At 40.2% G+C, this 14,508-nt stretch overlaps 1 protein-coding gene across 1 annotated transcript; it reads left to right on the top strand.

Moving 5' to 3' along the window:
* Window positions 1–2,070: 2,070 nt before the first annotated feature.
* LOC113029634 (zinc finger protein 239-like) lies at window positions 2,071–4,444 on the top strand. The gene is made up of 4 exons (XM_026180609.1): window positions 2,071–2,088; window positions 2,235–2,485; window positions 2,732–3,419; window positions 3,892–4,444. The coding sequence occupies exons 1-4, from the start codon at window positions 2,071–2,073 to the stop codon at window positions 3,985–3,987; spliced, it is 1,053 nt and encodes a 350-aa protein (XP_026036394.1). The 3' UTR covers window positions 3,988–4,444.
* Window positions 4,445–14,508: the final 10,064 nt, after the last annotated feature.

Raw genomic sequence — 14,508 nt, 5'->3', positions numbered from 1 at the left:
CAATTACCGTATATGTTGTGATAAATGCATTGTCCAAGTGCCCCAACTCCCCACTGCTTTCAGTGGCAGGCAGCAGCAAACAGGTCGACGGAGGAGGCCGATGTGATGACTAAGTTTAACATTGTCTACAATATTACCTAAAACTGCCAAAGCACTTTAAGCACAAGCACTTTTTCAGTAACATATCTTTCTTGTAGAGCAGTGTTCCAAATAAAGAACTTTGTTTTGACAAGATTGTTAGTTAATCATTTACAAATCAATATTGTCTGTAAGCACAGCAATTTAAAGAAAAAGTCACAGTTAAAACTGCGGTGTTCAACGATGTGGTTGAAAAATTGTGGTGCACCTAAGAAAAAAAGTTAGGCACACCAGGGCAATCTTGGCAAAAAGTTAGTCTAGAGTCTTCCTGTTAAAGAGCCAAGAGCCTTTCTTTCCACTTCCTCCATGTAAATATGTCTGTGAAGGTTCTCAGTCATCCAGGTCCTCGTAGTCAAAGGAGCTTGCAAAGAAAAGTGTCTGGACTTCTTTAAGTTGCTTGAAGACGTTTCACCTCTCATCCGAGAAGCTTCTTCAGTTCTAAGGTCAAATGGTGGAGAGTCCCAGATATAAACCTAGTGGGAGTAACCCCCCACAGAGGGACAAAAGGACCCCCTGATGATCCTCTAATCGCCTGAGCCAAGGTGTGAAACTGGGCGTGGGTCCCAATCAGCCAGAGTTTCGGGTGTGTTCATTGTGAAACCTGGCCCCACCTTATCATGCGAATTCCTGAGGTCAGATGGCCCAGGATGTGAGTGGGCGTTAAGGCGTCTGGGAAGGGATCTCAAAACTGGATTATAGATGGCAGAGAGTTGGTGTCGTAAACCCCGCCTCTGTTCAAAGATGGTCACTCACAGTGGACATAGATGACTTCTTTCATCTATAATCTTTAATCATCTATAATCTTTCATCTATAATCCAGTTTTGAGATCCCTTCCCAGACGCCTTAACGCCCACTCACATCCTGGGCCATCTGACCTCAGGAATTCACATGATAAGGTGGGGCCAGGTTTCACAATGAACACACCCGAAATTCTGGCTGATTGGGACCCACGCCCAGTTTCCCACCTTGGCTCAGGCGATTAGAGGATCATCAGGGGGGATCATCAGGGGGTCCTTTTGTCCCTCTGTGGGGGGAAACTGCCACTAGGTTTATATCTGGGACTCTCCACCATTTGACCTTAGAACTGAAGAAGCTTCTCGGATGAGAGGTGAAACGTCTTCAAGCAACTTAAAGAAGTCCAGACGCTTTTCTTTGCAAGCTCCTTTGACTCCTCCATGTAAAGTTTGGCTACAATGGGACACACTGGGGAGCTCACAGCACATCCATGTTTGTGTCTGTAGAAACCCTCGTTGTATTTAAAATATGTGGTGGTAAGGCAGACGTCTAACAGTGTGCAGACCTGATCAGGGTGAAGCTGGTTCTGGTTTTAAGGAGCTGTCTTGATGTAGTTGTTTCCTGACAGTCTCCACTGCCTCGGTTGGAGGTGTACAAGTGAAAAGTGAGACCACATCAAAGGACACTCTGGTTTCATCTGGATCAAGTGTAAGTTTGTGGACCTTGTTGGTGAAGTCAGCAGAGTTTTTGATGTGATGGGGTGTGTTCCCCACAAGGGGAGCTAGGATGGTGATGAGGTGCTTGGAAATGTTGTAGGTGGCTGAGTTTATGCTGCTACCAATGAGCCTGAGTGGGACTCCATCTTTGTGTATCTATGGAAGTTCATATATACAGGGTGCAGCATCCATCGGGTAAAGGTGGTGGTATGCAGGGAGCTCAGTGGCTTTTTCCCTTTCAAGTTCTTGTTGCAGCTGATGACTTTCTTTTTGCTTCTGGGGTTTCACCTTGAAGCTTCATAGGTATTGTTGTCACTGAGTGTAGTAATGTTTATTTGCTCTGCTTCTTCTTGTCAGGGATAAAATACATATCTATACTTTTTGTGTCCCAGCTGAGTAACAGGAGGAGAAGAGTCTGGTGGAGCAGCAGAGGAACAGTTTCAGCCATTTGGACTCAGCTCAGCCACTACAGAGGAAACAATGACTTCAACGCAGGAGGTGAGAAAAGTATGACAGTTACACTGTTATTGAAACTGTGTGCACAGCTGGTGTTTGTTGACATCTTTGATTCCACTAATGGAGTTTCAGTTTGTTCCACGACTGCATTTCACTCACTGCCTCTGTTTGTATCTCTGTCACTGCAGGACCAACATGGAGCGAGAAGTCAGCGCTCTCAGGAGGCTGACAAACCTCACAGAAGAAAGGGAGAGAAGAAATACAGCTGTGATGAGTGTGGGAAGGATTTTACCCAGTCTGGGAGCTTAAAAACACACCAAAACATCCACAGTGGAGTTAAACCGTACAGGTGTGACTTGTGTGGAAAATGTTTTACCCAGAAAGGACACTTAAAAGCACACCAACTCATCCACAGCGGAGTTAAACCATATAGCTGTGAGTTGTGTGAAAAGTCTTTTAACCAGCCTGGAAGCCTAAAAAGACACCAACTCATGCACCGTGGAGTTAAAGCATACAATTGTGAGTTGTGTGGAAAATATTTTAGTCAGAAAGGATATCTAAAAACACACAAACTAATTCACAGTGGAGTTAAAGCGTACAACTGTGAATTGTGTGGAAAGTCTTTTACCTATCCTAGAAGCTTAAAAACACACAAACTAATTCACAGTGGAGTTAAACCATACAGCTGTGAGTTGTGTGGAAAGTCTTTTACCCAAGCTGAAAGCTTAAAAACACACAAACTCATCCACAGTGGAGTTAAAGCATACAGCTGTGAGTTGTGTGGAAAGTCTTTTACCCAAGCTGGAAGCTTAAAAACACACCGAATCATCCACAGTGCAGTTAAAGCACACAGATGTGACTTGTGTGGAAAGTCTTTTACCCATTCTCAAAGCTTAAAAACACACAAACTCATCCACAGTGGAGTTAAAGCATACAGCTGTGAGTTGTGTGGAAAGTCTTTTACGTATCCTAGAAGCTTAAAAACACACAAAAACATCCACAGTGGAGTTAAACCATACAGCTGTAATCAGTGTGGTAAAACTTTTGCTCAAATTAGTAACTTACAATGTCATCTAGTTACCCACTCTGGAGTTAAGGCGTACAGCTGTGACATTTGTGGGAAATCCTTCAGCACGCCAGGGTACCGCAATGTTCACTTACGGATTCATACCGGACAGGATGTTTTCTGCTGTGATCAGTGTGGGAAACTGTTTACAACAGCCACACACTTACAAAGCCACATGCTTACCCACACTGAGGAGAGACCTTATAAATGTGACCTGTGCAATAAGGCTTTTAAATCTCCACGTCACCTGAAACTCCACCAAGAGATCCACACCAGAAAGAAACTCTACAAGTGCAGTTACTGTGAGGTATGTATTTATCTTTTAATTTTAGCCTGACTGTTTGGAACTACTCTGCTCATTCAATTTGTTAACTTTCTGTAATAACTCCTTAGTAATTCTACTGCATATAAAAGCAGTGCTTATTGTATTTTAGTCTCAGCTATTATTTATTTCTTCCATAGTCATAAAACCAGTAAGTAATAACTCTTCTGTAGTCACAATCTCCCCATTCTCCCATAGTTAAGACTGCTACAATTTGGCCAGTGTTAGATGACTTATTATCTTCTTTACTAACTAAAATCAGTTATTGTTGCTTTAAATTGGGAGCGAGACCGATTTGGTTGCAACTTTTCATGTGTATTTATGAAGAATATGATATAACTTTTTGCTTAGATACAGTTGTTTTTGTTTTAAATAAACTGGATGCAAAAATGAAGAATTATTTTAACCTGCATGTCCTGAACCAGAAGCTGGTCTTGAGTCTCTCTGTTCTTGACAGGATGGCGTGGAGCAACGGTTTGTTGTTGGGATGGACTGGGTCCTTCAGTGTCTGAGCTGCTCTGGACCAGCATCTCCTGGTGTAAATGTCCTGTAGGGAGAGGAGAGGAGTCCTTCAGCAGCAATCTAATATATAAATCTGCCATCCTTAGTACAGCCGTTCCCATACCAGGATGAGATGTTCTGTGTGAGGATGCTCTCCACAGGGGCTGAATCGAAAGTTCTGAGGATCCCTGGACAGACACCGAACTTCCTCAGTTGTCAGAAGTTGTACAGGTGCTGGCTAGCCTTTTTGTATGTGGGCAGACCATGTCATACCTGAGGAGATGTGGACACTGGGATACTTACACCAACCTCCTTGGTGTTGCAGACGTTCAGCTGGAGGTGGTTATCCTGGCACCACAATGACAGATTCTTCATTTCCTCCATGTAGGCCGCCTCATCGTTGTTGGAGATGGCACCCAACACCACTGTGTCGTCAGTAGATCACAATGGTATTAGAGCTATGAGTGGCCACGCAGTCTGAAGTATAGACAGAGTAGAGCAGTGGCGAGAGAACACACCCCTGTGTTCTCTCGCCACTGCTCTACTCACATAGTTACCCTGTTTCCTGTCCACATGGCTGAGAGTGGTGTGCAGGATATGGACGATGACGTCCTCTGTGGATCTGTTGGGTTGGTAAGCAAAGTGGAGTGGATCTGTGGTATTTGTGGTGGAGAAGGAGATGATGTTTTTCCACAGCCTCTCAAACACCTTCATTACCACCAAAGTCAGTGCAACTGGCCGGTAGTCATTCAGGCATGAGGGCTTGTTGTTCTTGGGCGCAGGGATGATTGTGGATCTCTTGAAGCATGTGGGGGCCACAGACTTTGCCAGAGACTCACTGAAAATGGAAGTGAGCTTACTTGCTAGCTGGTCCACAGAACAGACGCAGCAGATGGCCGGTGATGCTATCTGGCTTAGCCGCTTTCCTTGTGTTCACTCTCAGCGACGCATGGACGGCGTGCTTTACGATACGGATCACCGGTCCCTTGCCGTTGACATCACCGTCCTCTGTTGTAAGGCAGTAGTTAGCATTAGCCACCTGGCTAACCTCGAAACTGGTGTAGAACGCGTTCAGCTCATTGGTAAATGCAGAGTCTGCATTGATCGGCGCAGTGTCTCTGGCTTTGTAATCTGTGATGGTGCTTAATCCCTTCCACATGCTACCCAATTTCGCTGTGCAAGAAACTGCACAATGACAATAAAAGTTCTAAAAATGTTGAAGGAATTCCCTGACTTACACTGTCTTTGTGTCTTTGTTTAGAAGCAGAGCGACACAGATGGATCCAGTAGTCAACCCTGTCGTCACTGTGGTGGTGGGAAAGACTTTCGTTGTGACCTTTGTGGAAAAACTTTCACTCGGCAACAAAGCCTAAAATTACATCAGCGTAGACACACTGGAGACAAAATGAACTACTGCAAAGAATGTGGGAGAGGCTTCCCCACATCAAGTGCATTAAAAAAGCATGTACTCATTCACAGTGGAGTCAAAAAGTACGTGTGTGACCAGTGTGGGTCATCCTTCACCACTGCAGGTGAGCTTAAAGTGCATAAACGAGTCCACACAGGAGAGAAACCATACAAGTGCAGACACTGTGACAAAAGCTTTTCACGATCGAGCAGTCATAACCTTCATGAACGTACACACATGGAAGAGAACTTCAGCTGTGACCAAAGGCATCAGCGTGATCATGCAGGACTGAAATCACTGGATCACAATGATTCTGCAGAGACAGAAAGATCCTCTTCTGGTTTCAGGGTCAGACTTAAAAACTTTGAGATCAGGCTCCACAGAGTTCATCTTGAGTCTCCTGTAAAGAGTGCAGCTGATGTCACACTTGGATGTTATGAGGTAGCTCTGATTTCTGAACCGGCAGTGAATAATCCTGGATCTTAAATTTGGGAATCTGCAAGCATAGACCTGAAAATCAAGGTTTTCTCCCCTGAGGGATTTAATGCTCTAAATTTCTATCCCTGTTAAATGTTAATCTTTGTTCAATTAGAACACAACAGTGTTTAGTAGTTGTACTTTTTAAAGTAATATAAACGCTATGTGAATATGTTTTTTTTTTTTTTTTTTTTTTAACCAAACTTATATTGTACCAAATATCAGTGTATGGCTATATGCATCAATTTCTTTCATTTCAACTTTCTTTTTTTTTTTTTTTTTTAATAAACTTGTTTTTCATCTATTTATCTTGTGTTACCTCAGTTAAATTTGAATGTTTTTTTTATATTTAAACTTGTGCTTTGGTAATCCCTGTTCTTAAATCCATTTCTTTCAAAACTCCAAATCATTTCACACTAGTTTTTGCAGTAACTGGTACAGGATTTTACATTTAAAAGCTGCAAAGTATTTTCTCCCTTCCTGATTTTTATGTGTGTTACAATTAAGTGCTTTAGTTCATTAAACAGACTTTGAAAAACAAAATGTTTGTATGTATTAAGGGAAATAAATAAAGCCAAGCAGTCTGAATAAATCATAAATGCCAAAGCCCATCTTAGGGGTAGTATTAGTTCATATACCACAATGCAGAAAAAGGCATCAACTTGATTATGAAGCAGTTCTAAGTGAATGTGTACTCATCAGAGTGTAGTAATACAGATAGGAAGATGGCAGGATTTTTAGATAAGCACTTTTTGTATCGTTATCAGAGAATCCAAGGGAAGCATTAAATACCCCAGTGACTGAGGAGGAAGTGCCACTTGCTATCAGTTCTTTTAAAGGAGGAAAAGCATCAGCACTTGTTGGTTTCTGCTCAGAATTTTATTAAAAAACTACATCATCTTCTTGCCAGATCATTGACGGATATTTTTTTAGACTCTTTTAAGAATGAATGTCTTTCCCCAACACTTAGGCTAATATTTCGTTAATTTTAAATAAAAATTAATCACCAGATAGGTTTGGATCATATAGGCGGATCAGCCTCATCAATGTCGATTCTAAATTACTCTCTAAGCTATTAGCGATGAGACTGGGGGGCATTCTCCCATTGCTTATAAACCCTGATCAAACAGCTTTGTCCACAATCATTTCTCATTTATAAATATTAGACGATTGTTAAATATTATACAATATTCGAATCAGACAAATTATATGGCTTATGTTATATCTTTAGATTCTGAAAAGGCATTTGCCAGAATCGAGTGGACATGCTTTTTTTTACCGTATTACAAAGATTTGGCTTAGGCAAGGGTTTTATTGGATGGATTAAAACTATCTGCAAACCTCAACAAGCCTATGTTATAACAAATGGTGTACAATCATCAGTCTTCCAACTCTCGTGGCTCAAGAGTTGGGAGTTCGCCTTGTAATCGGAAGGTTGCCGGTTCGAGCCCCGGCTTGGACAGTCTCGGTCGTTGTGTCCTTGGGCAAGACACTTCACCCGTTGCCTACTGGTGGTGGTCAGAGGGCCAGTGTCCGGCAGCCTCGCCTCTGTCGGTGCGCTGTGGCTGTGGCTACAATGTAGCTGCCATCACCAGTGTGTTAATGGGTGGATGACTGAATGAATGAAATAAAGCGCTTTGGGGTCCTTAGGAACTAGTAAAGCTCTATACAAATACAGGCCATTTACCATTTCACACTACAAAAGAGATATGAGGCATCTTTGCATTAGCACTTGAACCTCTCCTGAGGCCATTTGCCAAGATATGCATGGCATAACAGTGGGTGGAGCAAATCATAAAACTGGATTGTATGCTGTCGATATTTTGTTCTTATTAAAACCAGAACTATCAATATCAGACATTATGTCTATTATATGTAAGTTCAGCTGGTTCTCTGATTCCAGAATTCATTTAGGGAATTCAGAGGTTATGCCGCTGGGTGATCAGGTTAACTCTCTGACAGATATTTGCAATTTTCAATGGTCCTCTTGCGGTCTCACATACCTTGGGCTAAAAATTCTTAAAGACCGATGGAAACTGAACTTGTCCCCAGTTCTCATTGGAAAAACAAAAAAGAGAGAAAAGATTTGGACAGATGCCAAAGTTTGCTGCTTTCTCTTTAGGAGCCATGTGAGCCTAATTAAAATCAATATTCTCCCTTGTTTGTTATATCCAGTACAAATGTATGGGCTCAAATTGTGGTCACAAGTATTTTGTACTTGTAAATCAGTTTTGTACTTGTAAAAAGAATTTGTGTGTGTGTAAAAAAGATTTTTGTGTGGACTGGCAGTTCCAAAGAGCGCCCCTCCGACAGCCAAACCCATCCATTCTCTGATTGGATAGTTACATTTGTGATTGACATGACATTGGCCAATCAGATGAACGGAAGAAAATTAGGGTCAAAATTTGTACTTTTAACTTGAAACTTGAGTGCAGAGTTTCACACGTATTTTTTTTGGCTAAGTCGACACTATTAAACCCGGTTCTTTGATCCCCATGATAGAACGGAGAAAACCCGACTCAGGAGTGGTCAAAACATTTATGATCCTTTATTCAATCATCTTCCGGAAGAGAGAGCCCTGCACAGCCCAAAGCCAGCTCTAGCATTTAGAAGCTAAAATGTGTCTCATATAGGTGTTATTTTGGTCCTTTACACGCCACACATAGTTTCGATAAAAACAACTGCTTGTATGTTACTAGTTCCGCTTTGTCTGGTTTCCTGTATTTTATTAATATGCCTCTGCAGCTCCACACTAAACTTCCTGTTTTTCAGTCTGGCTGAGCACTTGGTTTATGAGTCAAAACTGGCCTTGCTTTACAAGCCTTTATTATTAAAATGCATAAAACAATATAATCATAAAATAAGTGCTAAAAATATATATTTAACAACACACAAATATCTTTTTTACACACAAATTCCTTTTACACATACAAATCCTGATTTACAAGTACAAAATATTTCTGACCACAATTTGAGCCCATACAAATGCTACCTCTATGGATAACCCCGAATGTTTCTCGGGATATAGAAAAGGTTTTTTCAAAATATATCTGACATGGAAGAAACCTGGATTAGAAATTAGACTCTTACAATTGCCTACACATAGGAGAGGCATAGGTTGTCAAATTTAATTTTCTATAAATGGTCAGGCCATACCCGTTTTTTTTTTATGGAAGTGGTTACATGGTTATCTCAATTTTGATTCCCTCCTAGACTCTTGGTCTGCTTCACCTTTTTAACTTTGGAGCCTAGTTGTAACAAAAAGAAACTTTTTCCAGCTAATCAATCTAATCTTGTTCATTCCAAAGTTTCACAATCTGCAGAAACAGCTACGTATGATGATTTGGAGACATTTCTTATAAAGCAAAAAGACAACTAATTTTATTTCTGCCTTTTATTCTTTACTATATGCTCATAGTAGCAGCACACTGAGTGTTATGGGAGGGGGATCTTAATAATGAGTATACAGAGGAGGCTTGGAAAGGAGCCATTCCCATAGCTACATCTACTTTTACTTGCAACCGCTTACGAGAAACCCAATACAAAAATTTACACCGCCTATATATAGCTCCTAATGTTTTGCATAAGATTACACCTCAGGTTTCCCCCTTCAGTATCAAATGTCAAAATGAAACTTGCATCCTTGTCCATTACCTTTGGGAATGCAAATTAATCGAACAATTTGGAGTTCTATATCTCAAGTACTGAGTAATATTTTTAAGAATGGGATCCAAAAGGACCGTGGATATTTTCTTCTTGGTTCACTTTCAAAAGAATGAACATTAACTTACTTGCAGCATAAACTATGTGATAAACTGTTACTGTTAGCTGTTTTCAGGTGCCTCCAGGTAATTAGGAAGTGAGCACCAAGGATGAGAGTTCACTCTTGTAGTTTGTTTTTTAAATCTGTGGGTGAATAGGTAGTTTTTTCTTTTTCCTCATAGTTTCTTTTTCTCCTCTTTTCCCCATATGTGTAATTGTAAATGTAAGGACTTTAACTGTATGCGATTCCCTTTCTTTTGCTTCTTTGTTATGTTTTTGTGTTTGTTCGGATGATAAATAAAAACTGTTGAATCACAAACTCACCTGAACTGGATCCTATCATTTTTATTTTTGTGTCATTTCTTGTAGATTGGTTTACCCGAATGTAGAATCTCTCTGTCATGGTTTGATCAGTAAACCTCATCCAGCTGGCTGCACTGAGAGGGAACCTGCTATACTGTGCATGTATTGAATTTTCCATTTGATGTTGTTGAATTCTTCCTTATTTTGTTGTATCCCTTTATGGACATGTAAAGAAAATCATTGTTGAGCTAATGCACGGTTTACTTCTGATCTATCTAAACTTCTCCATGAGCAGAACATGGCGTGGGCCAAAGCCCGGAGAACTAACCTCCACACTGATCGGCTGTTTTTCAAGCAGCTGTGTGACACGTGCACAGTTGTCATTAGAAAAGTCAAAGGTGATCATTTTCTTACAGAGACAACAATCTCAATCACACAATCTCTATAACCGCTTAAAGATTCGGGAGACATTAAAATGATCTGGTAATAAAACTGTTGGTCGGCTTAATGAACATTTTATGATGTTATAAGAAATAAATGTAAAATTACATAAAAGGTTCTGACTGTATAGTTTCTTTGTTTTTTACTGTAGTTGTAAAAATTTAAGTTTTTATATTGGAAACTTTTGTGTCATCTAATTGTTTACGACATTTAACCTGATCACTAGTGATGTGTCCTGTGTGTCGAAGCTTTGAAGAGTGTCGGGTAATCTTGGGGGAGTTTATGTGAAGCGCGTATCGAGGCTCGCTTTGATTACGTATGTAGTGACGTTCGAGGCCTCGTGGGCAGTCAGTAACATGTGACTGATTCAGGAACTGGCTCACCAGTTTGCGCCAGAATCGAATTAAAATGGGCAGCAAAACACAGCTGATTTCCCATCACACTGTTGTGCTACATAGTTACTTGACCATTTCTTCTTTGATGGAACCAGCAAGGAAGAGATTTTTTTAAATCTCATCTCTCCTAATAAAGTATGCACACAGTAATAAATATAACAAATGATAAGCACCATAATATAAATAAACAACACCACAGATCCTATAATCTGATTTCTGTCTTTTAGTTTACTAAAACGTGAAGCGCCACACGCTAGTTTGTGTCATTATCCAGATGTACATAAGCATGATGGCACAGTTACACAATCACACTAAAACTCGGTGCTGATAGTTTCCACTTTCTCTTTTGTATTAGACATATGGAGACAATATTTGGGATAAATAACCATGAAAACTATTTATTTATTCAGTTTAGAGGTTTACAAATCACATTATTATGATTAAAGAGCCTGTTTCACTTGAATCGTCCACTTGATGGCGCAGTAGAGTCGACCAGTTGGATGGAAAGCTTCAGTTCATCACTTCCCCAATACTTGCACTACCTATGTGACCAAACATCTGACATTTATAGCGACTGAGTGGAGGAGGCACATAAACACAGACACTAAAACTCACGTATCCCACCATGACTTTATCTAGCAAAGTATTACCTTGAATCTCAAGCAGTACTGACAGACTATCCACATTTTCTCCATTTCTAACAGCTTTTAGTCTTTTTTATTCCAGTGATCTCTCCTCCTTTGATCATTTTCCTCAATGGAGAATAACTGAAATCCCTCCTCCTCCTTTCTACTCACCCACTATTTTCCTTTCCATGACTTCCTTTTAACAAACCATTTGCAATTTAAGTGTTTTATTCTTTTGTTCTGCATTTTTAAATTTTATACACAAACTCCCGTCTCGGAGCACCTTAGCTAGCTCCACATCAGATTATGCCAAAACACCCACCTAAATTCAAACTGCTTGTCTCACAAAAACTCCACCTATTGTCCCGCTCAAACCATCTATCCTCCCTAGAGCAGCCCAACAAGTCTTCACAGGTCCCAGTTTATAGCCAGCCCAATTCAGTCTCGAGTATATGTTGAAAATACGTCATAACTTTGAGTCACAAACTGACACTGAGCCTCTTCAGTAAATCCAGCAGCTTTTTAACATCATTAGAAGTGTTTGAGCTGCTGCAGATGTTTGTAAATCTGACCCTAAATGTTCCTTCTTCTTTAAAATTCAAACTAATGAATTGATATTCATTAGTTTGAATTAAGGGATTTAACAGGTTGTTATTGTTTATATGAGCTCCATAAAACAACAGGGTTAGAACACATTGTGAAGAAGTAAGATGTTTGTTTTGTAGTCCATCTTCTGCACATTGTAGTTTCACCAGGCGGACATGCGGCGTCACATCGTTAAAGAGAGATGAGTGTAAAGCTGTTCATATTCTCAGCACCGCTCTTCCCTCTGAGTCATTAGCAATTCTCCTTTCCACAATGACGTTTTCATCGAGGCCAAGGAAGAGGGGTTAGGAAAAGGAGATAGGAAGTACTTTTGAATAGCACCTCACGTAGTTACATGTGTACAGCTGTGTCACGTGACCGCACAGCAACAAACAACGTCAAAGCAGGAAGAAGGGGGCGGAGCAAAGTGTGTGTGCGGGAGAGGAGTCGAGCAGAGAGAGCTGCTTTTTCACGAAACGGGAGTAAAGCAGTGAACTTAGAGGAGAGAAACAAAATGAAGTATCGATCATAAACCACTACCAACGTCCTGATCGATATCTGCATCGATCTGCCCACCCTTGTCTCCTGGATCGTAGCTGAGATCAGCGTGAACCACGTGGGTCTCTGCTCCCTGATCTGTTTCCTGTGTTTGGAAAGAGTTGCAGCTTCATCGCGGAGTTTCTCTCGGTTTGTGGGCTCATCTAAAGGTAAGCACCGAGCTAACTTTACTGTGAGTTCAGTTCATGTTGAGTTTAGCTCCTGAATGAGGTCTTCTGCTGCTCTCCTCGGTGTCTGTTCACAGTTTATTGTGAACACGTTGAGAGAAGAGTGAGAGAGTGTTTGGAGAAAAACACCAACTAATCATTAGCTCAGCATGCTGGGAGAAGTTGAGCGTTTGCTGGCAGAAAGTTGGAACCTTTAGCTGCACTGCGTAAATTCTTTACGCTCAACGAGATAGGGTTGTTTAAAGGCTGCTTTGCTTTATTTTTAATTTGTTAGGTTAGGTTAATCATATCTGTAACCACCTTGTTGTTCTTTGTTTTTAAAGTGTTCCTGCAACTGCAGCATACATGCTAAGCTAGCTGTACCACGTTACTTCCGCGCATTGCATTGTGGGTACGAGTGGCAACAAAATTAAAACATCAACAAATCATTAATTCCGCTGTTTTAATCCCTACTTGCATTTTATTTGCCCCAAAAACAGTTATGTACAAAGTCCGTACGAAGATAGTTTCCAAAAAGGCAAAAAATCAAGTATGAGGAAAAATCAAAGGAGTGAAAGGGTCAGACCCATACAAGCATACAGAGTGGAGTAAGGGCGTTAGCCTGCTGCCCGACTTTTATCACGCACATATTTACTATTATATGGTCCTAAGTGTGAGTTCATACACTCACAAAATGTTTAGTAACTTCAGATCCCTGCAACAAGCCCAGGTCCAGTTTACTTTGGTGATTTGGACTATTCCATTTCACAGCTGTTGTTAAAATGTTTTCTTTATCTCCTGTACAGGCCAACGCAATCTAATTTTTGTTTCAGGTTGTAGTGTTACACAACTTTTTCAGATCCAATAAAAATAAAATAGGTGTTTCGTAATTCGGTCAATTTATTGTCTTTATATGTAACTGGCATTATTGTTTCATTCTATTATAGAATCGTATAAGAAAGATGCAAAATTGTAAAAATCCATTGTGCTTTATTAGCTGCTTCGGTGAAGAACAAATCAACAATGCAACAAAAAAAACATATCAAAACAACTTACTGGAAAACAGTTATTCATCACTTGATTGCTTCAATACAACACTTGGGCACATATATGCAGGACTTTTCGTGGCTGTATTGATATCGCGCTCTCTCTTAACCGATCAAATCTGGCTGTGGTAGCAGCTTTAACCTGTATGACCAGGTTGATAGAGGGCGCCAGTCTGGATCACATTCCAGCATTTTGTAGGCTGGTTTTCCTACAAAATACAACAAACATTAGCCCGCAAAGCTATAGTGAACAAAGCAGCATAGCGCAACGAATTCAATTCCAAATAAATATAAGACTTAACCTAGACGTAACCTACATCAACGATTATGTTATGATAAATTACGTAATAACTACAACTAGAGCTGGGCGATATGAGATTTTTTCATATCACGATATGTTTTTTTCATTTCAGGCGATAACGATATCTATCACGATATAAGCCAAATAACTATATTTGTAAGATTTAAATGTGCCGTTGCTCACAAGTAAAATGTGAAATAATCAGCAGCTTGTTTTTATTTAAATATTTATTTCCCATAATAAGTTCAACAGGGTAGATGTACTTAAGGAACATGAGACTTTTTCAGATAAATAAAGGCAAATATTGCAAACTACACAAAAGGCAGCCGCTAAAGCGTTTAAGTTTCAAAATAGAACAAACGAAACAGACTAAATTGTCAATTCCACTTAGAAACAAAATATTAATTCTAAAAATAAATCTTAGTTTGTTTTACAGAAGAACAGACAAAACTGACTAACTTTTGTCAATATCAAATAAACTGAGAACCAGAGCTGGGCGATATATCGAGTTTTTAAAAAATATCG

The sequence above is a fragment of the Astatotilapia calliptera genome, chromosome 9 (genome assembly GCF_900246225.1).
Source record: "Astatotilapia calliptera chromosome 9, fAstCal1.2, whole genome shotgun sequence".
In the NCBI taxonomy this organism is placed as follows: domain Eukaryota; kingdom Metazoa; phylum Chordata; class Actinopteri; order Cichliformes; family Cichlidae; genus Astatotilapia; species Astatotilapia calliptera.
This window is presented reverse-complemented; position numbering and strand designations above follow the sequence as displayed.